We start from the raw sequence: 23,789 nt of genomic DNA, 5'->3' as shown, positions 1-23,789 counted from the left end.
TCTAGAGTTTTTGCTTGCAAGTTTTTACCTTTCACTTGAAAGGGTTTTTCTTGGTTTAAGCAATTAGGAATCTTCTTAATTTCTGTTATTTTAGTTTAAAATAATTTCTAAGTCAATTAGGAATTGTTTTAAGAAGTTTTAGTTTAATTAGAACTAGTCTTATTACTAGTTTCCTAGTTCCATTAGAATTGGTTTTCCTATTCTATCTAGGATACTTGGGGATCAAGGCTAGGGTTTTTTTTCCTAGTTCGAATAGACTTAGGAATAGTTAGTTTAGTCTATAAATAAGGGATTTTTCGTGGCTTTGGATACACAACCAAAACCAGAAAATTCAATACAAGTTTATTGTTTGTTTTGCTTAATTGCTTACAAATTCTTTTGCTAGTTTTCAATTCAAGGAGTTGTTTTGATAATTAGAACGTTCAATTCTTAGTTCTAGGAGTAGTCTAAGTTTTGTTCATCAAAGTACTTAGTTCCAGGAGTGGTCTAGGTAATTTGAGAGGCGTTGAATTCGTTCCAGGAGTGGTCGTTTTCAAAGTCATATCCGGTTCGTTATTCTTAAGTTGTTCGATTTTCTTAGGAAATTCGAAGGGCTTGTGTTACTTGTGTGATTTTAGATTCTTTATTAAGTTAAGGGGTTCAAATCCACATCACGTGCCCCAAAGACAGTTACCCTCTGCCTAAAATTGATAATCTGGTCGACTCAACAGCCGGCCATGCCTTGATGAGTTTTATGGACGCCTATTCTGGTTTCCATCAAATTCCCTTATGGAAGAAAGATCAGGAGAATACGGCCTTCGTCACTGATCAGGGGTTATACTGTTATACGGTCATGCCGTTTGGTCTTAAGAATGCCCCGGCTACCTTCCAACGAATGATAAACACTGTGTTTTTTGATCAGATTGGGAGAAACGTCGAGGCATATATTGATGATATGATTGTCAAGACTAAACTTCAGAAAGATCATCCGACGGACCTCCGAGAAACTTTCGCCACACTCAGGCGGCACCATGTCATGCTCAATCCCAAGAAATGTGTATTTGGAGTTGAGTCTGGGAAATTTCTCGGATTCCTTATCAATCAGAGAGGAATAGAGGCGAACCCTGAGAAGGTGCAGGCGGTCATTGACATGCAGTCGCCTCGTACCATCCGAGAGGTTCAGAAGTTAACAGGTTGTCTGGCGGCCTTGGGGAGATTCCTAAGCCGATCAGGCGACAAATGCCTATACTTTTTCCAGGCAATTAAGAAAAAGGCAAGGTTTGAATGGGGGCCGGATGCTGAGGCCGCCTTCCAGAAATTAAAAGTTCACTTGCATTCCTTGCCGAGGCTGGTCAGCCCTTTGCCCAAAGAGGATCTCTACATGTACCTGGCCGTCTCTAATCATGCGTTAAGCGCTGTGCTCCTTGCTGAAAGGGACGGCTGTCAGCTCCCGGTCTACTTTGTCAGTCACGTACTGAAAAATGCCGAGTTGAGGTATCCCCTAGTGGAGAAATTTGGTCTTGCACTCTTCATGGCTGTCAAAAAATTGAAGCCCTACTTTTTGGCACATGCAGTCGTCGTGTATACCGACCAACCAATCAAGCGGCCCCTTACCATCATGGAGTCGTCAGGACGAATGATCAAATGGGCCATAGAAATACAAAGCCTCGAAGTTACTTTCGAGCCTAGAAAAGCAGTGAAGGGGCAAGCCTTTGCTGACTTTATTGTAGAGATGACTCGTCCTCCTGACTTTCAAGTTCCAGACCAAGTCTGGAAGGTATATGTGGACGGAAGCTCTACTTCAAATGGTTGTGGAGCAGGCGTCGTATGTCAATCTCCAGAGGGCGACAGGTTCGAGTATGCTCTACGCTTCAGTTTTCAGGCTTCAAACAATGAGGCAGAATATGAAGCTTTACTAGCCGGGATCCGCATGTGCAAGGCGGCAGGGGCAAGAAAAATAGACGCCTGTTCTGATTCACAATTGATAGTGAGTCAGTACAATGGCGAATACGAAGCAACCCATCCGGCCATGATCAAGTATTTACAGGCGGTCCGACAAGCAGTCGGCTCCCTTGAGGATTTCCATCTGATCCAAGTGCCGAGATCAGAAAACAACCAGGCAGATGCACTGTCAAAATTAGCATCATCCGCCTCCTCCGATACTCCTCGAACTGTTTTTTTGGAAGTAATGGAGAAGAGAAGCATCGAGGAAAACCCTATTGGAATCCTAGACAGAAGCTCAACCTGGATGGATTCAATCAGGGCATATCTGACAAACGGTACACTGCCGGATGATCCTCAACAGGCGGCAGCACTGAAAAAACGAGCCTCCTGTTTTGAAATGATACAGGGAGAACTTCACAAGAGGGGGTACCTTCAACCCTTCTTAAAGTGTGTTACTCCTGAAAAGGGACGAGAGATACTAGATGATCTTCACTCTGGTTACTGTGCTTCTCATATAGGTGGTAGGATGCTTGCTCAAAGGGCAAGGCGGCAGGGCTACTTTTGGCCTACTTTGGAAGCAGATGCAATGGAGATGGTGAAAAAATGTGACAAGTGCCAAAGGTTTGGCAAATTAATTCACCGTCCGGCTACTGACCTCACTACCATTCACAGCCCACTACCGTTTGCTAAGTGGGGCATGGACATTCTGGGTCCATATACGCCTGCTACAGGCGGCAGAAGGTATATACTTGTTGCCGTTGACTACTTCACTAAATGGGTAGAGGCGGAGGCTGTAAAGGGAATCAAGACGAAAGATGTAATTTCATTCATTTGGAAAAACGTCATCACTCGGTTCGGGGTTCCCATGTCTATGGTTTTTGATAATGGTCCCCAATTTGAGACGCCTGTTCTCAAAAGCTGGTTGGGAGACCAAGGAATTGCACACTACTTTGCATCTGTCGGCCGTCCACAAGCAAACGGCCAGGTAGAAGCCTTTAATAAAATCATCTCAGACGGTCTCAAGAAAAAGATTGAACGAGCAGGCGGCCTATGGGCGGATGAACTACCACATGTTCTCTGGGCCATTAGGACGACTGAAAAAGGGGCTACTGGAGAAACTCCATTCCTCCTAACTTATGGTGCGGAAGCTGTTCTTCCAATAGAACACTACGAGCCGACTCTTCGAGTAATGCTATATGACGAAGAGGCAAACTGGGAAGCCATGCGCCTGGCATTAGACTCACTTCCTGAAAAGAGGGGCAATGCTGTTTTGCGCCATGAGATCTATCGCCTGAGAATGACTAGATCATACAACAAAAAAGTACACAGGCGTCCACTCAAAGTAGGGGACTTTGTACTTAGAAAAATGGAAGCAGTTGGTAGGGCTAATGAGTCTGGCAAACTAACTCCCAACTGGGAAGGACCCTACCGAATCTATGAGGAAGTCAGGGACGGTACCTACCGTCTGGAAAAACCAGACGGACAACCGTTGCCTCGAACTTGGAATGTAGATAACCTTAAAAAATATTTCTTCTGAATGATGTAAAGTAAAGAGCTACTTAATAAAGTTTGCACTTACTATTCAATTTTTGTATTACGAGGGGCATGCCGTCTGTACCTTTACAGTCGGCTACTCTCCATTGAGTTTTTCACTCTATCTTCAGAGGGGCATGCCGTCTGTTCCTTTACAGTCGGCTACTCTCCATTGAGTATTTTACTCACAATACTTAGCTAAAAAAATTAGGGCCTGGCCGACCCTGTGCCTAACAGGCGGCTACCCTTCTTTTACTTAGCACCTACGTTCACCAAGAACTTACCAAGGCCACCGGCCGAATGATCAGACCAGGCGCCAAGCCACCTGATCAAATCTACAAAACTAATACGACCTGTCCCAACATCATAGCAGGCGTCCGACGGCATCCCTCCGGATGAAATTCGTCGTAGAGAGCAGCTCCCTTTTGGGTGGAACATTGTTCTATAAACTAATTACACGACACCTATACGATTGTCCCCAAGGGCAACCACGTAGCCGTTTTTGAGACAAGGATAACTCTATCACTAACCAAACCAGTGGTAGCAGTTGACATCTGAGTCAGATGACCGCCTGTATTACTTGGGATAAATGCAGGGGGTACCTATTGAGTTAATAGCCAACAAACATTGGCGAATCAAGGGGTCTAGCCGGCCTACGCCGCCTGGTACCTCTACTTCTCAAACAAAAGTGACGGCGACTGAGTAACTCCAACGTTAACTCATAGTCACTCCTTCAAATTTGGTATGGAACCTAAAAGGTTTGAGTCGTCCGCCTGTTTTAAACAAACAAGGGCACTCAAACCCCTATTCCTACTAGGCAACCTATTGAGTTAATATCCAACAGACATTGGCAAATCAAGAGGATCATCCGGCCTCCGCCGCCTGGTACCTCTACTATTCAATCTAGAGTGTGACGAAGACTAAGTAACTCCTATGTTAACTTAATAGTCACTCAAACTTAGTATGGAGCCTAAAAGGTATGAGTCGTCCGCCTGTTTTTAACAAACAGGGACTCTCAACCACTACTCTTGCTAGGTTAAACAAATTACGAGTTAAAAGCCAACATTGGCAATAAAGGGAAACAACCGGTACCCGCCGCTTGTTATCCTACTTAATTCCTTGGCGACTAGGTAATACTATTTACTTGGTCAGACCGATTGAATAAATAGTTCGAATACCGATTGAATAAATGGCCGACTGATCGTCTATCCTGGAAACAGACAACCAATCGTCCAGGGGCATAGGCGGCGTACTTACTATTTGTACCTGTCTGCAACGTTCGGCCATACACAACAGTCGGTCTAGTGAACAATGGGATATTAGATATGGAATACTTAGACAAATTTGAATCAAAACAAAAATTTGATTAAAAATAAGCCGGTCATTAAAGACCAGCAGAATATTCAAAACCCCGGCCCCCTGGCCGGGTAAATACAAAGCAAACGGCACGCAGGCCGTGGAAAGAATACATTAAGCTTAAGAAGGGGGCAGTTCAGTATTAGCAGCTGCCGCCTGGTCAGCATTCTTCTTGCTGGACTCGGCTTCAGCTGCATCCTTTTTTGATGCCTTACCCCCAAGTGGCACAAGCGCCACAACCGGCTCTTCCTCCTCTTCTTCCAACGCCTCTTCTTCAGCATCCGCCAGGATCTCTTGATTATATGTTTCCGAACACTGGCGGTACGTTCTTTCCCATGAGGCAAAGTCGGCATTGGGGAACAGGCGGCCCCAGGTCATGCGCTGGATTTGAGCGGAGTCTTCCACCATCTCCTGGACGAGCTCTTTCTTCTCTTGCTCGGCCTTTTCCGAGAGCTCTTGGGTAAGACTCTTCTCTTGGCTCACCAGGCGTTCTTTTACGTTGGCCAAAGATTTCTCCATGGCTTCGTAAGAGTGCATTTTTTGGCGAAGAGGTTTCAGCTCGGCCTTAAGATTTGTGACGGTCGCCTCCAGCTCGTCATTCTTCTTCTGGGCCGCCTCTAACTGAGCCCGAACAGCGGCGGTAGCCTGCGCCTGATAATAAAGAATATCAATGGTCAGTACTTCATTTTGGGCAATTTGAAACATTGCCTTATCACAGTTGGAGGCGGCCATAGCTTTTGCGGCCTTTACCTCTTTGTTTTTTCCGATCAATCGGCTTGCGAAGGCTGTTAACTCGGAGCAGGGCCTAAGTACAAAAAAAAAAAAACAGGCGTCAGTTTCCAAACAAAAAAGATAACAGGCGTCCTGGAACTCAAATACTCAAAAATATGCTAAGTATACCTCAGCAAGGACCCCTGAAATCCCATCAAGGTCAAGGGTGCCGGCACCCCTGACCGCCTCCCTTTCAGATGGAGGAACTACTTTGATCATGGACTTGGCTACCTCAACCAAGTCAAGCCCCTGAGGGCCGGCTGCATCAAGCGTAAAAAAAAAAAAAAAAAAAAAAAGCAAGTTAGACCTAGTCAAGAAGGAAGCAAGTGTGAAAGTTTTTACAAGTGATTGTCCATACTTCTAGGCGGCCCCGCCGGGGTTTTAGAAGAAGTGGCCGGCTGCTTCTCAGCCGCCACTGTTTTCCTGGAAGACCCAGGAGAGCTTGCAACAGTCGTCCTCCGGGCCTTGGGGTCCGGCTGTTGCGAGGAAGAAGCTCTTGGAGTGCCAGACTGAAAACAAAAAGAGTTAGTATATGCCTAAGACAACTCCTAAAAGAGGAAGAGTTTTCGAAGCCTACCAAGGGTGCCCCCTTGTTGGGGGAGTCGGCACAAGACTGTTGCATGAGAGAGGCCCGCAACATGGCCGCCGCAGTCTTGGATGCTGTTATTTTACTCATGGCGTCAGCTGCAAAAAATAAACAGCAAAGTTAGTAAAGATCCCAAGTAAACAAGGCGTGAAAAAAAAAACAGAGTATATGTCAGGCCGACTACCTCTAGAGCACCGACTGCTGAGGCCACAGGCGGCCAAAAAGTACTCGTCATAGAGCCACTTGAAGCTCGGGACGCAGTGTAGGGGTACTTGCTCTCGTACCCCTGAAGTAGAGTTCACCCTAGTCTCTACTTTGAAGAGTCCTTTGTCTAGGATCTCTCTTTTAGCCTTTGGGGGAACAGGCGGCATGCTGCGGCCGCCTGCGAGAAGAGGCGGATCCCTATTCCACTTGTTAAAACGTTGGTTCAGCTCCGTGTCTGAACCCTCAATGATAAGGAAGGTGTTCCGCCAATCCTTCCATTTGTTCGCCTTACCTCTCGTCATGAGGTAACCCCTATGGCTTGTTAATTGATACCAGCCGGTATCTCCCGACTTAGGGGTCCGGCTGAGATAGTTCATGTGGGCGAAAGCCTCAAAGCTTGGCTCCACCCCGTACATTTCGCACCCGGCCACATAGCCGAGTACGTTTACCCAAGAGTTGGGGGCTAACTGCCATAACCCCAAATCATACCCATCTAAAATCCGCTGAACAGCCGGATGTAATGGGAAACGCAGTCCAGCTTTGATGGCCGCCACATAGCAGCCAAAGCAGCCGTCATCATAGCTGGTACCAGCCGGCCAGACGACAGTGTCTTCTGGATCCGGCACGAACAGTAAAAATTCCGGGCCCATTCTGTGGTTAGCAATAAAGCTCTCCACTTTGTCTTGCATGGTTGCGATCCGGCCCCGGGGTACCATGCAGTAGTAGGGGGCGTTTTCCTCTCTGTAAGAGGCGGACGGCTCCGCCCAATTGTCCCCCTTCTCAACTGCATGAGAAAGTCTCGCCTCTTGTAGGCGGCTATGTCTTTCTTCTGAGCCTGGAGAACTGTGGCCAGAAGAGCTGGACTCGGACTCGTCCTCTGACGAGTCCGAAGAGGACGACTCCTCCCCTCTCCCAGAGGGGCCCGCCTCCTCTCCCTTAGAAGGAGCAGGAGGAAAATTAGACTTATCAACGGTAAGATGGGAAGGGACCACCTTGGCCCCTCTCTCAGAACTGTCGGCTTGGCAGCCGCCTCGTTTCAATTCTACATCTGGCGCCTGGTCAGATGTTTCACTAATGAGCACCCTTTGGGAGGAGCCGTCTGAGTTTGATATCATAGCAGTCTTTTTTGTTCTGGCCATCACGTTCTGCATAGACACAGATACAGTCGGACTTTGTATAAAGGGCAAAGATGGGTCCAGAAAAGGGCAGGCGGCACTCCTAGTCCTAGATTCAGCCGTCCCCGGTGACCGGCTGATCACTAACTTAGGTCGTGTCGTGTGCTTCCGTGGTGCCATTTCAAAAAATAAAAAGAAAATTAAGAGTAAGAGAACTGAGTTACCTGAACGAGTGACGGTTGATGAAGTTCTGGAAATCCGGTGCAGTCGGCTTGTCAGAACAGGCGGTAGGCAAAAAAGGTCCGAAATGTCAGAGCAAGTTCAGGGGTCCGAATGTTCTCGCAAAGTTCTCAAATGTGAAAATGACCGAAGTCAGCACTTCCTTATATAGGCAAAGTGAGAAGGCGAAGGGTCGCTTCCAAATTCAAAATTTGGGCGGGAAAATCTCTCGGCCGTTTGCAAGGTGACACCTGTAGCAGGCCGTCGCCTGTCACCGTGCGACACCTGTCACAGGCGACACGTGACCAGTCACGTGCCACCTGTGAGGGGCAAATGATTAGGGGATTTTTATCCACCAATCACCGTCTGACAAGTGGACCAACCAGGTTCCGCCACGTGTCCTTCACGAAGGCCAATAGGAGCCTGCCACGTGTCAATCACAGATACGTCCTCTACGGACCAATCGAGGCACGCCACGTGTCCACCCATGCCAAATGGGAAAACCGGCCAACAAGGCCCAATCCTGTCTAGAGGCCCGGTCAGCCCTAGGTTTACCCTAAACCTAGAGAGTGGCACGCTTCTCAAGACTATAAATACTTAATTAATCCTCATTAATTAAGCGATCAAGAATATCAAGAGAACATGAGAACAGAACAGAAACATTACGGAACACTAATAACCGGCTAATCTCGCTAACAAAGCAGATTACCAACATTAAACACTCTCACCTAGAGAGGTCTTATTACTTTAATTTCCGTATTAATTACTCCTTAATCAGGTACTAACTTGACCGTTGGAGGCGGAGCTCTCAGGAGTCTCCGTTATTTTGCAGGTACAGGCGTCCGGTTCCAGTCTCGGAATTGTAACTCTCCCGCAGGACATCAGAAAACCCCGAAACAGGAACTAAAACCCAATCATTTACAACAACAACAAAAAAAAAAAAAAAAAAAAAAGAAAAAAGAGAGAGAGAGAGAGAGAAAGTAATCCATGTGATCTATTAAACAAACAATGAAAATTAAGGACCACATTAGTAATCCGTGTGATTTATTTTTAACCAATAACATTACAAGAAATAATTACATCATCCAATAGAATTACACTACATATATTGATGACTAAAGTTAAAAATGTTTGATAGAAAGAGAAAGTCATAGTTACAAATTTCAAAAGGGGGACCAACAATTAAAGAGGGCAAAAAATATGAGGGTAAAATAGGAAGCCCTCATAATAAGGACAAAAAATTATGAGGTTAAAATTGTAATTTAATGTGTATTATTTAATTTTAAAATGTGAAATGTGAAAAATATTTAGAGGCTCTCAAAATGGCAAAAGTGACAATCAAATGGGGACGAAGGGAGTATATGCTTAAGGAGCTTATAAAATGTGTTTTAATTTGTATTAGTTTAAGGTCATAGATACAAGTCTAACTCCTAGGTTTTTGACCTTGAAAATGGGGTTATTAATTATCTTCAAATCGGATATCTATCTAATAATTATTTCCTTAATCAAATATCATACATGAAATAATATAAATTTAAGGAAAAGTGGATATTAATAATCCCACCTTTCTTCCAACTTCTGAAAATAATCCCACCTTTTATCCTAATCTTCTCAAAATAGGCAATGACCGGTTTTATAAGATTATACTTACCGGTTGAAAACTTGAAATAGGTAGCATGCCACGTGTTAATTTTTTTATTGATCTAATTTTTTTAATTTTTTTTTTAAAAAGACTTCCTTCTTCTTCAATGGCTTCTCTACTTGACTAGACCCACTCCCTTCCCTTTCCACTTGAGTCGTCCACCCACCACTGAATGACCCCACCGGCATGACAAGATGAGCATACCCTCCTCCCTTCCGCTTCTGCTTTTCCCCCATCGCTGCTTACCCCTCTCTCCCACCCTCTTTTCTCTCTCATCTGAAACATGATATGAAACCGCCAACAATGGTCGGTGCTTACTTTGATTTCTAGGGTTTGATTGGGTGGTGTTTTTGTATTAGATTTTTTGCTGGTGCTTTAGTAAGCATATTTAATGGCGCCTTAGTTCATCGTTTTTTTAATTTTTTTTTAATTTGAAAATAGATCAACAAATTAAACAACACTGGGATGTTTTCGGGGTGGTTGGGAAGGTTTTTAAGGTGGAGGTTCTCTGGATGAGTGGGTGGGAGGGTTTTTGGGGTCGGTGGGTGGTTGATTGGGGGATTGATGGTATTTCGGGTGGGTGGGAGGTTATTTTTGGATGGTGGCTGGGGTGATTGGATTGTGATGGAATGATTATGATGGTTATGATGGGTTGCCATGTAAGGGGGGTGAGGAGGTGGGGTCAATGATAGGTGAAAGAGTGGATTACCATGGAAGGTGGTGGCAGTGGAAGTGGCAGTGAGGTGGTGGTTGTTGGGAGAAGAGAGGTTTAAGAGAGAAAAAAAAAAATAAAAATTCAGCTGGTTAAACGGATTGTAGGTTAAAAGGTCTATTATAAGAAGATAGGGGTAAAATGTGGGATTAATTTGAGTAGATCGAAGGAAGGTGGGATTATTAATATCAATTCCTTCCTAAACTATATATATCAAAATGATCATGTTCTCACTAGATCTTAATCAATCTTGATTAAAAATCTATATATATATATATACATATTCAATTCATTCACCAATAATGTAAGCAATACTACAAAAATAGGCAAAGAGATCTATTAAAAGAGACCTGTTACAAGACTTAACAGGTCTCTTTGGTCAAAAGACCTGTTGTTACTGATAACAGGTCTCTAATGAGCTTTTTGTTGGCGGGAAAAAAACAAAGAGACCTGTTGTTAGTGTTAAGAGGTCTCTTTGTTTTTATTATTATTTTTTTAATCTTAAAATTATTTATGATTTCTTATATACTAGTATTACATGTACACTAGTATCAAATACTAAGAAACATCCTACAAATATCGAGTAAAATTTTGTTAGAAATAATAAAATAAAAATTAAAGACTACTAACTTCCTCTTTTTTTTTTTTTTTTTTTTTTGAGGAAATGTGTACTACGCTACTACTAATTATCTTAGAGTAGTACACATTTCCTCCCAACAAAAAAAATTAGAGTAGTAGTACACGTAATACTAGTATAATTATCTTAGACTAACACTTCCTAACAAAAAAAAAAAAAAAATTTAGAGTAGTAGTACACGTAATACTAGTATCCTATTATCTTAAAGTAGTACACTAATTATCTTAGACTACACTTCTTAACAAAAAAAAAATAAAAATTAGAGTAGAGTAGTAGAACTGTAGCATAGCAGTTTCGTCTTCCTCCTCCAAAAACCCAAACCCTTGAACTTCCATGGTTTCCCTCCCATGTTTTTTCACCACCTAATTAGAGGCGATCGTTTTTAAGATTGTGTCCACCATCATCTACTTTGTAAGGCCGCCACCGTCGTCTAGTTTACAAGGCCGCCACCATCTGAAGCGTACTCGGGTCACGACTATCAACCACTCTATTTCAAGCGATTGTACAAAGGTAAGCCGTTCGCATTCCGAGCCACGTCCCCCAACCACAATTCAAATTCGTTCTTGTTTCATTGTTCACTATTAATTATTGATAAAGATTAAGAAAAAATGATTATGATTTGTGATTTGATATGGTTATCTTTAGGCCTTACACAGACGTAATAAACAGCACATATCTGAGCCCCTAATTGATTTTCTTATTATATTACAACTCAATAGAGATTGAAAAAATATCATATCAGTAGCACTAAATAATTTTTAAGAAATCAAAATCAAGGAATTCATTTGTGTGAAAAAGAGAATTGGAAAATAAGATTTACTTTTTCTCGAGTTTTATACAAAGAAAGACTTGTGGAATTCAATTGATTTATTTGTTCTTGTTTAACATGCTTACTGCAAATGGAAAAACTTACGTATTTAGAGGAAAATCAACACAAGTTTCTATATGCTTATGTACCCTCTACAATATGTAGAATGAATAGATTAAATCTGGTAAAAGAAGGGAGGAAATACGAAGTATATTCTCATTCCCGCTGCAATGCTCATTCCCGCTGATAAGGTGTTAACTGGTTTAAATTCTGGTTTGTTGCCTAATTATCATCCAGGAATATGTAGTTTTCAAAAATTTGTTCGTCGTAAATCTCATGCTTTGTATCCTGGCTCCTGAGTTCTGACCAAGGCTTTTTATGTTTTCTTGAATTGTTCTTCTGAGTTTTGACCAAGCCTAAATGCCTAATGCAAATCGTTATGAGTTTAGGGACTGTGATACAAACATATACATAAATCTTCAGGCATCATTATGAAATTATCTCTCTGTTTAGATATAGTTGTCATGTTGCCCAATCCTATCATGATTAAGGATCTAACATAATTTCATTCAGATACCTACCTTATATTAGTTCCTTTATTTCAAAAGGGGTGTACGTCCGTTGCTATTAGAAACACATGAATAGTTTAGGGCAAAATCTTGTGTTAAATTTCATTCATCTATATATATGGTACAAAGAGACTCCCGATGCCCTAATGTAAAGCAGAAGCTACTTTTTTTAACAAATTGTGCTTTGCCTAGAGCCTTCTTAAAGATTTGATCGGTTATCCTGGACAATTACTATTCTATATTCACCATTGATTTTTGCTAATATAATCACTATCATTATGTGTAGTATGCATTGGAGGTTAGCTGTGTTATTAGTCCTTGGAATGGACTAGTGTGCTGGTTAGATCTGGCCGGGGAAGAAAACGAGATCAATGAGTTTGCTAAGAAGATCATAAATGAGTACGTGTTAGAGTGATTATCCAACATATCTGTTTTTTGTATTATATATGCTCTATTATTAATTATTCATTTCATTATTTTTGTCAAACAATGTCACAATTCTATAGGGGATTAAAAAAATTCAGCATGGTCCATCGAAAGGACATTAAGAAGATAAAAAAGGATCCATATATTGAGTGGAAGCAACCTAAGGTATGTCATTTTAGTTTATACTCTTGATATTAAAAGAATAATGTGTTATTTACATGCTTGTGTTATAATGCCAAATATTCATGCATTTAAAATTTGAATGTCTTTTTTAACAGTGTCCTTGACAACCTCAATACTCCAAAGTTTGTGGATACTATGTTTGTCGCTATATGCTTGAGATTATACAGAAAAGTGTATTGTGGGTTTCTGATAAGGTATGTTTAATCTGATTTATGTATTGCTTTTTGATGTGAATTCATGTAGATAGTTCAGAATCTTTATTTCTATAGCTTGGTTTATCATTACCTTGTTGTCTAAGTATCTCGAATATAGGAAAAAAACAATTATGTCTCTTGACTTATTTTGAGCTTCTAAATATGCAAGCTTTTGTTCTTTTTTTTTTCTTTTTTTGGTAAGTAAGAAATTTTATTAATACCAAAGAGAAGAGGGCAAGCCCTCAAGATTACAACGGCTAAACAGCCCAAAAAACGCACAAAAACACATGGCACACCCAATCCTACCCAACTGCCTATACACAAAAAGCCGAGAACAACAATGGGCCAAAAGAACAAGAAGCCCAAAGAAAAACTAATAAACAACAGAAACACCAAACAAGAGCTCTACCCCACACAGAAACACGCCCAAGGGAAGCAAAAGCCTCAGGCAACCAGAACAAAAGACGTTGAAACCAAAAAGGGCAGCAACCAAACACAGCAGAAACCAAAACAAATCAGGCACACCACGAGCCTAAACTGTCAGAAAACTGAACAACCAGAAGCAAAGAAAAAGCCTCCAACAACCCTACCAACACAAGATCACAGCACACAGCAAGCAAGCCTAAAACAGGCTGCTAACAGGACATTCTGCTGAAATAGCTACCCATACAGAGAGTAGCAGCAGACTCCATCTCTTTCTTTCCCATACAGTACAATATTGTCATCAACATGTTGGAGCTCTTCAGCACTGCTACATGCAGCAGCTACCAGCATCTTCAGCCCACCTTAAACAGCCCCTTTTCTGGTTCTGTCTTCTATCCCCCCCCCTCGAATTAATCCCAAACTTCCTGCCAGGATCATCTACTTTCTTGCCAGCACGTTGCACCGGTCTCCACCTTTTCCTAGCTGCTTCCAACCCTTTTTCTTAGGACAGAAGTTCACCATATGTCCATATAAAGAAGCATGTGACAGGTTGAGCCATATTTTCTGTTTCACACTTTCACCGTTTTCATCAAGAAATTCAATATGTTCGTACAGCTGCTGCTTTGCAGGGAAAATTTACCCCCAAATGGCTCATAATCATGACATTGCATATTTCAACCCATATCATTATATTCATTTGTTTGTATGTGTAATTATTTTTTTTAATATAGTTATAATATAGCATTATTTTCCATTATTATTATGAATGAGTTATGATTATATACGGCGATTTATTGTTTATCTTGCAGTTTTTTAAAGCGGACCCTGCACATATTCAACTGAAAATATTGACGAAATTAGAGACTTGTGGGCTAAGTATGTTCTAGAGCTTGAACAAGATGATGTTAATGAAGGAAATGAAGATGGTATAGACATTGAGTGAGTTTATTTTGTCCATTACTTTTGGGAAAAGTGTTGCAATTTTTAGAATTTTTTGTATAGTACTTTTGGAGCTTATCTTAGATAGCATGGAAATTAAATGAGTGGTTTAAATTTTTGGGGAATACTGGATTTTTTTTCTGCAGATGTTGTTGTATAGTATTTTTGGAGGTTATACTATAATTATTGGATATTTGTAAAAGTGTTTATCAACTTTTGTTTATTATTGTATGTTCCATGAATATTATAAATTATGGAGTAATGTATATGATGTGCATATATATAGCAGGTGAAAAATATAGGTACAAATATCCTACAGGTGTCATACAGGAACAAATACAACTCATATACCGTACATGAACAAATACAAATATAATTGGATTTTGGGAAAAAAAAATTAAAAATAAATAACAAAGAGACCTGTTATCATTACTAACAGGTCTCTTAAATAACAACTATGAGACCTGTTGGCCATGGTAACAGGTCTTTTTGCTTTCTAAAATATATAAAATAATCACGCACAGAGAGACCTGTTGTCTCACTTCTTAGGTCTCTTATTAATACCAAAGAGACCTGTGAGCTAGAGACCTTCAAAGAAGAGGTCGCTTATGCCTATTTTAACAGGTTTCTAAGGCATATTTTGTAGTAGTGAAGCGAAACAAATAATATTGAAGACTATATATAAGAAGTAATAGAAAATCCAAATAGTAGGGTATTGCTAGAATATATAAAGGAGTTTCAAAATAACATCTACCAAATATCTACCAAATATCTCATGAAATGGTAGGAATAATACACCAATAAAAGGAAATTGTTTTCACCACCATTTACAATAAATTCAAATGATCTAAGACCATGAAAGAAAATGAGAATGATTAGGATTCATGTTAAGCATAAATATCCTTCTTCATTGTATATGTTAAGGAATGACGCTCAACTGATTCCCTTAGTCTTAGGAGTTTAATTATTCAAAGTTGTTTCTTAGGATAATTATTCCAAATCCTGTACTTATCTTTGTTCTCTTACTTATCTTTATTCTCTTGTACTTCTATATATACCTCTGTATAATACTCTTGTAAATCAATCAACGAAATACAATCAAATACTCTTATCTTATATGGTATCAGATTGCTTTTGATCCTTCTTCTCTTCTTTATTTTCTCTTTCGTTTCAACCAGTCCCATGGCTGCCATTCTTGAACTCACTTCCACTCAATTATCCAACCCTGCTGATCCTTCTAAACCTCTCATTGTCATCAACATGCACAACGTTCTCAAACTCACACCTCAAAACTACCTCTCCTGGAAACTCCAGGTTGAAGCTCTCCTTGTAGGCCATGATCTCTTTGCCTTTGTTGACAGTAGCAAACCCTGTCCTTCTCCCGTCACCACAACTAATGGCACTGAACTTTCAAACCCCGAGTACACGTTCTGGACTCGTCAGGATCATCTCTTATTTGGTGCTCTCATTGGTGCCATTTCTCCAAACCTGGTTCCTCTTATATCCCAAGCCAAAACTTCTGCTCAATTGTGGGATAAACTGCGCAACACTTATGCCCTTCCATCCCGTGGCCACATTAAACAACTCAAAGATAAGTTTAACCGTATAGTCAAAGGCCCTTCTTCTATCACTGATTACATGAGACAATTAAAGGAGTGTTCTGACCATCTTGTTGTGCTTAGTAAACCGGTCGACCATGAAGACCTCATAGACAAAGTGCTAGCTGGCTTGGATGATTCCTATAAGTCAGTTGTAGACTCCGTAAATGGATGCGACACTACCATTTCATTTGAAGAGATGCATGAGAAGCTAATAAATACAGAACTCTCCCTTCAACAAGCCCAATCAAGCACTGAACCCTCTCTACCAGCCACTGCTTTCACTGCCTTCACCAAACCTAATAACCGTGCTCCACCAAAACAGAACACCCAAGGCCTGCTTCCCACTCCTACCTCCCACACTCCCAAAACTCCTCGGCCCTTCTTTGGCAAGTGCCAATGGTGTCGTGAACAAGGTCACGTTGTGGCCCATTGTTCCCTATTCACCAAGCAATTCCCTACTGCCTCTCCTCCTCACCCACGCAACAATATTTTTTCCCAAAACCGCTCCTCCTTCAAACCGCAAACACCTCAACAATATCTTCTGTCTCTCCTCTCCCTAATCAATGGTTACTGGACAGTGGGGCTTCTCACCACGTTACAAATGATTTAAACAACGTTGCTCTTCATGCTCCCTATGATGGAACCGAAGAATTAATAGTTGGTGATGGTAAGGGTCTATCCATAACTCACATTGGTTCTTGCTCCCTCTCTTCTCTCAAGCTTAATAATGTCGTAGTAGTTCCTTCTATTGCTAAAAATATCATCTCTCTCTCACAACTTTGTCTTGATAATCATATCTCTATATCCTTTTCGACTAACTCTTTTTTTTTATTGAACAACGCTGAAAGTGTTATTTCAAGGGAAAACTAATCGTGGCGTTTATGAGCTTCCTTCTATCTCTCCGTCAGTCTACACAAGCATAACCTCTTCCATTGCTTGGCATCATCGTCTAAGTCATCCATCTAGGAATATTTTTAAGCTTCTTATTTCAGAAAATAAATTAAATGTATCAAGTCTTTCCATCTTAGATTGTAATTCATGTGCTTGTACTAAAAGCCACAAACTTCCTTTTTCTATTTCTTCTATTACTTCTACTGCTCCACTAGAATATGTTTATTTGAACTTGTGGACATCACCTGTTTACTCTCATGACAACTTCAAATATTATCTTATTTTTGTTGATCACTACTCCAAATATATTTAGCTATGTAACCTAAAACAAAAATCAGATACCAAAGCTGTTTTCCTTCGATATAAAGCACTCGTTGAAAAGTATTATCAACTTCCTCTTAAGACCCTTTATTCTGATAATGGTGGTGAGTACCTTACTCTCCGTGATCTTCTCACCATTGACGATGTTTCTTACCTCACTACTTCACCGCATACTCCCGAGCATAATGGTTTCTCTGAACGCCGCCATCGTTACATAGTTGAAACTTTTCTTTCCCTTCTCTCCCACGCCCACATGCCACTTGAATTACATGTTTTGTGTGCGTGCATCGCTAGCAGCACCATCGCAGCACCATGACTGTGCGTGTATACGTGCATCGCTAGCACAACACCATCGCAGCACTATGGTTGTGCGTGTGTGCGTGCATCGCTAGCAGCACCATCGCAGCACCATGCGCGTGCGTGTGTGCGTGCATCGTTAGCCAAGCAGCACCAGCCGTAGCAACGTGCTGTGCGTGCTGCTAGCATAGCAGCACGCTGTGCGCGCTTGCAGCATATGCGTGTGTGTGCCTTCGCATGGCAACACCAAGCACAACGCCTAGGCCTCGCCTAGCAGCAGCATCATGCGTGGCTCGCTAGCAGCACGCATGCGCTAACTGGGCTGTGCGTGCTAGCTGTGCTAGCTAGCTGGCATGGATCGCTGCCCAGCCTTGGTGCCAGGCGCCAGCTGGCAGCCTTGGCAGCCAAGGCAAGCTGCCTGGTTGGCCATGCCTTGAGGCCGGTTTTGCGGAATGGGGACCAAAGTTTGGAGGCTTCCCTTGGGGAGCAAGGCAATGGTCCCCCCCCTTGGTTATGGTCCTCACCTAACCTCTCCTCTCCTCATTCCACTTGTTGATTGCATTGTTTTATAATTTATTTTTGATTTAAATAAATTAGTAGAAAATGCACAAGATCCCACATTGATCATGAATGGGGATGCAAGTTGCTATTCTCTATAAATACCCCATGATTGGGCATTTGGAGAACAACTTGAGTGGAACTAAAAAAGGCATCTATTATTATTGAGAAAACCTTTATGTTCGTAAAACTCTAGTTTTATATTTGGTCAAGTCTCGACTAACCCTCGAGACGAAGATCGTTCGGGTCGGATCATGGGTAAGAGCCATTGGAGGCCGTCACGCTTGTGAGGCTTTAAGCTTCGAAGTAAGAGCTCGGTTTACAAGTGAAGCACGCTTCAAGGGTATTACTTCTTTCTCCCTTTTCTTAATTATTGATTAATTATGTTTATGCATGCTTTATTGCTTTAATTATTGGGGCGGGTCTTGGGCGGGTTTCTCTTTCGCGTAGTGTTGGACCCTACGAAACCTAACAACTACCTATACCCCTTCCTCACCTCTCGGCTCCTCTTCTTCACCATCACCCTCTTCGTCCTCTTCTCCTACACCACTATGTCCTTCCTCGGTTCACAGTCCCTCTTCCCCCACAACTACAAACTCTTCCCCAGAAACCAACACTTCTTCTTCATCTCCTTCTCACCAACCTCTGTCACACTCCTCTCAAATGGTTACCCAGCTTCAGCACGGTATCCAAAAACCCATCAATAAACTCAACCTTCACGCTGAAATCCAAGAAACCTCCCTTCCTGAAAGGAATGGTGTCCTTCCAACAAGTGTATTCTTCCGATAGAGGGTTCAGAATTATTACAGAGCTAATTCTTCAGTAAGGTCAAGTGATCGGAATTCCTAGGTGGAGGCCGCTTCCGATCAGTAATATCAATGTACAATTGATGTTACAACTTAATCTTAACTGAACCCTTCGGTTCGAACCCAATCGAATCACCGATCCGAGACGACGAATTAATCCCAAAGGATTTAACGAGTCAGCAGAGTTTTACAAATACAGACGTCGGATATCGAGCCTAGGGCGTCGAGACCGAGCGTCGCAAAATCACAAAGCGACAAGTATGAACATAACCTTAGCACCACACTAGACTGGCCATGTGGATGCTAGGCTAGTTCGAGTTAGCATGCACCTAGCATGGCTAGGCGCAAGCCTTAGCACACTAGGTGCACTAGGCGCACTATCGCAGCCCTAGCATCATGCCTAGGCACCATCGCTGCCATCGCAGGCACTAGGCGCACCTTGGGCACCATCGCAGCCCATCGCAAGTGCTATGCGCACCATAGCAACCCATCGCACCATCGCAACAAAAGCACAACACTATCGCATGGCTAGGCCAGTGCGTGTGTGCGTGTGCTTGTACCTTAGCCCATCGCATCATCGCAGCAAGCATGCCTGCGCACATGTGTGCCTTCGAATGGAACTGCATCGAAGCATGCGTGATTGGGTGCTAGACACCATCGCAGGCACCTCGCACAAGCACAGCACCATGGTAAGCCTTGTGTGTGTGTGCATGTGCGTGGAGGGCATCGCAGCAGCAGCAGCATGCGAGTGTATGCGAGGCTGGTGCGCATGAGCATTCGTGGCTTGCTAGCAGCACGCATGCTGGCTATGTTAGCATGTGCGATGGCGAGGGCTGATGCGTGCCAGGAGCCAGCACTAGTGCCTAGCTAGCAAGCAGCATCGCATGGCCAGCTAGCGAGCAGCAGCGCTGGGCGTGCTGTGCATGCGAGGGAGCTGCTAGGCAGGATGGTGCTAGCTGGCTGGGCTAGCTGGCGCTGCTAGCTGGCACTGCTAGCTGGCCTGCTGGTTGGCAGCATCCCAGCAGGCCTTGCTAGAGCCGGTTTTGCAAGTGGGGACCATTGCTTGGAGCAATGGCTTGAGGATCAAGGCAATGGTCCCCCTAAGCCTTTGGTCCTCACTTGGCTTTCTCTATTATTATGCCATGTGTCGTTTTGTGATTGAATTGATTAATCATTTAATTTTGGAATTAAATAATTATCATTTCACCAACTCTCCCACATTGATGGGAGATTGGAAACCAAGGATTCATTTCCTTATAAATACCCTTCAAGGGTGTTGGGAAACGAACAACCTTGAGTGGAATTAAAAAGGCAACTCTAATTAAGAGTAAACCTTTGATTCGTAAAACTCATAGTTATTTTGTCCGAGTCTTGACTAACCTTCAAGACTTAGGACGCTCGGGTCGGGTCGAGGGTACGATCCGTCGGAGATCTCGTGTTTTCGGGATTTTGAAGTAAGAGCTCTTTGGGAGCGAAGCACGCGACAAAGGTATAATTCTTGTTCTTAATCTTGTTTGATTAAGTTTAATATGCTTGCTAATTGTTTTAATTAATGGGCGGGTCTTGGTGGGTTTCCTTCCGCGTAGTGTCGGGTCACTACGAAACCCTACACTTCCAAAGAATATCACTCAAGCCATAAAGTTCAGAGCTCAGTGTGGCGAAAATCCATGGAAAACGAAATTCAAGCTCTATTGAAAAACAATACGTGGTCTCTTGTCCCCTCCTCTCCTTCCCAAAACATAGTAGGATGTAAGTGTGTTTTCGCATCAAACATGACAAAAATGGTGCAATCATCCAACACAAAGCTCGCTTCGTGGCTCGTGGCTTCACACAACGTGTTGGCATAGATTACGGGGAAACCTTCAGCCCCGTAATCAAGCCTACCCCGGTTCGCCTCGTCCTATCTCTTGCAGTCTCTCATGGTTGGCCCTTGCGTCAACTGGACATAAACAATGCCTTCCTTCAAGGCACTCTTACTGATGATGTCTATACCGTCCAACCTCCTGGCTTTGTTGATCCTAAATTTCCCACACATGTTTGCAAGCTAAACAAAGCCCTATACGTTTAAAACAAGCTCCTCGAGCTTGGTACACCGAACTCCGTCACTATCTACTTCAAATAGGCTTCCGTAATGTTGTCTCTGACTCATCTCTATTTACACTCTTTGTTAATAATGTCACTGTGTACCTCCTCGTGTACGTTGATGACATAATTCTCACGTGCAATGACCCCAAGTTCCTTGAATCCTTCATTACCACCTTATCATCTCGTTTCTCCTTAAAGGAACTTGGAGCCTTGTCATACTTTATGGGAGTTGAAGTCATGCCTCACCATCAAGGTCTCTTATTAAGTCAAACCCGCTACATCAATGACATTCTAGCCAAAGCAAATATGGAACACTCCAAATCAACCTCTACCCCTCTAGCTGTTCACCCACCATTAACAGCTGCCGAAAAACCACTGCCTGACCCATCGCAATACCGTGCGTTAGTTGGCAGCCTACAATATCTTAGCCTCACCCATCCCAACGTTTCCTTCTCAGTAAATAAGCTAGCCCAATACATGCACTGCCCTACTGATTTTCACATGCAATCTCTCTATCGCCTTCTACGTTACCTAAATGGCACTTCTAACATGGGACTTATCATTCACAAAAACTCTCCACTTTCGCTTCATGCATACTCGGATGTTGACTGGGCCAGAGATACAGATGATTTTATCTCTACAACAGCCTATATAGTCTACCTTGGTAAATATCCCATATCATGGTCATCAAGAAAACAGAAAACACATGCAAAGTCCTCCACAGAGGCTAAATACAGAGCAGTTGCTGCTGCCTCTGCTGAACTTCTTTGGGTTCAAAATTTACTCCATGAGCTTTGACATCCTCTGCCTTCCACTCCAGTTATATATTGTGACAATGCCGGAGCTACATACGTCAGTGCAAATCCTGTCTTTCACTCTCGCATGAAACATCTTGCCTTAGATTATCACTTCGTTCGAGAGAATGTTCAAGCAGGCAAGTTACGAGTGGCTTACATATCTACAATTGATCAACTGGCAGATGCTCTAACTAAGCCACTACCGAAGCTGACATTCACTAGCTTAATCAACAAAATCGGGATATCCTCACTACAACCCGTTTTGAGGGGGCGTGTTAAGGAATGACGCTCAACTAATTCCCTTAGTCTTAGGAGTTTAATTATTCAAAGTTGTTTCTTGGGATAATTATTCCAAGTCCTGCACTTATCTTTATTCTCTTGTACATCTATATATACCTCTGTATAATACTCTTGTAAATCAATGAACAAAATACAATAAAATACTCTTATCTTATGGTATATCCCATATGTTTCTCTCTACCTCCATTGTCTCCACATGAAATGATTATAGACGCGACATCTTTTAGCCGCTGCTTGCCCACCACTTGATGAACCTCCTTTTCCCTGTAAATTAAAGGCCATATATATATATATATATATATATATATATATATATATATATATATATATATATAAACATATACATTAATTAGTACGACTATAATTTTATATACGTGCAGTTCTTAATAATATATCATAGACATATGATTTCAAAGCTAGGATTTTATTATACATCTTAATCCAACACTCCTTAATTCCCATCAATTACCACATTTATTTTTACTTCTTTGTCGCGTAACAGGTACGTACGTGTATAAATTTTTAATCTGTAATAAATGTAAACATATACTAGAAGATCACATAAAATAAATTTTACATGATATTAGTACACTATGTAATTAGTTGTTTAGCTAGTCCTCTGTTATAATTAATCAAAAATTAGATATTGATCATCTGTTCTTACGCCTAATATTATAAAATAAGGATGGCTATACAATTATACATCAATATGTATTTATAATATATAGGAAAAATGGTAAATAATAATCCCAACTTTGCTATATTTTCTTTTAATAATCCTAATTTTGGATTATTGTGGAATAATCCGAACTTTAGGGGTCGTTTACTCTCTTCAATCCCAAACCAGTTAACAAAAGCTAATGACCTATTTTATCAGGTCACTTGGCAAAGGTCAAGTTCTGATTGGTCCAAGAAATTAAAAAAACAAAAAAAAAAAAAAACCAAAATCACAAAACCACCAGTCAGCCTCCTCCTGCCCTACCAACCCACCCTAACCTCCACCCCACTGCCCAGCCTGTCGCCCCTTTCTCATCGGCCCGTCGCGCCTCCCCCACCCTCTAGCGTCGTCGTTTTCCTCCCTCCCCCAAAACACCATCCCATTCCCCCACGAAACCACCAATGAAACCCCAACCTCCCACTACTTAAAACCCCAAATTGCTCCTCCCTCCCACCCCAAAACCTTAGCGGCTATGGTTTTCAGTGGTGGAGGAGGGGCGGTTAAGTGTTTTCGGGAGTAGAGGAGGGGTTTTAAGGGAGTTTCGTGAGCAGATTGTAGGTTGGGGCTTTTAACAATGGAGGAGAACCGGGTTAGGGAAGGAGGGAAGTGGGGGGTTGGGTTGCAGTACCAGCGTGGGGGAGGGGAGATATAGGCACAACACCGTGAGAATGGGGCCGGCCGGCCGGCATAAAGGTGGCCGAATCATTTGAGGAGAGAGAAGAGAGAAAATAAAAAGGGGTTTCATGGTTGGGGGCAATTAAGAGGAGAGAGAAAATGAAAGGGGATTTCGTGGCTGGCGGCAATTGGCCAGCAGGAGGAAGGAAAGTCGATGCAATTTGGGCGGCCGACCAGCATCAAGGTTTTTGGCTGGGTGTTATTTTTTTAATGTTTTTTTTTTATTTTAATTTTTTTAACTAATTAACTTATGATACATGTCACTTTAAAAAATAAAAGAAATTAACACATTCAACCGGTCAATGGTAATTGGAATTGAAGAAAGTAAATAGCCCCCAAAATTTGGATTATTTCAGAGTAATCGAAACTTGGGATTATTAAAAAAAAAAATACAACAAAGTTGGGATTATTATTTGCAATTTTTCCTAATATATAAAGGAGCGTATACCTTATTATCTTTCCCATCAGTGTTCCTGTAGTGAACTATTGCCGTCTTCTAA

At 42.1% G+C, this 23,789-nt stretch overlaps 1 protein-coding gene and 1 long non-coding RNA gene across 2 annotated transcripts; both read left to right on the top strand.

Annotated features, from left to right (window-relative positions):
- The first annotated feature begins 10,728 nt into the window (after positions 1–10,728).
- LOC110696602 lies at positions 10,729–14,471 on the top strand. Its single transcript, XR_002506341.1, has 5 exons — positions 10,729–11,208; positions 12,362–12,474; positions 12,582–12,666; positions 12,780–12,878; positions 14,111–14,471. It is a non-coding gene; the product is annotated as an uncharacterized LOC110696602 (long non-coding RNA).
- A 6,634-nt stretch (positions 14,472–21,105) lies between these two features.
- On the top strand, positions 21,106–21,597 carry LOC110696710 (uncharacterized mitochondrial protein AtMg00810-like). The gene has a single exon (XM_021874064.1). It carries the CDS (start codon positions 21,106–21,108, stop codon positions 21,595–21,597), a length of 492 nt encoding a protein of 163 aa, XP_021729756.1.
- The last annotated feature ends 2,192 nt before the right edge of the window (positions 21,598–23,789 follow it).

Source organism: Chenopodium quinoa, unplaced genomic scaffold (assembly GCF_001683475.1).
Source record: "Chenopodium quinoa cultivar QQ74 unplaced genomic scaffold, ASM168347v1, whole genome shotgun sequence".
NCBI lineage: Eukaryota > Viridiplantae > Streptophyta > Magnoliopsida > Caryophyllales > Amaranthaceae > Chenopodium > Chenopodium quinoa.
Note: the sequence above shows the minus strand (reverse complement) of the source record. Positions and strands in the feature narration are given on the sequence as shown.

Bases quoted from the DNA above. Each gene is read 5' to 3' on its own strand.
- LOC110696710 (XM_021874064.1), top strand. From the start codon at position 21,106: ATGGAACACTCCAAATCAACCTCTACCCCTCTAGCTGTTCACCCACCA.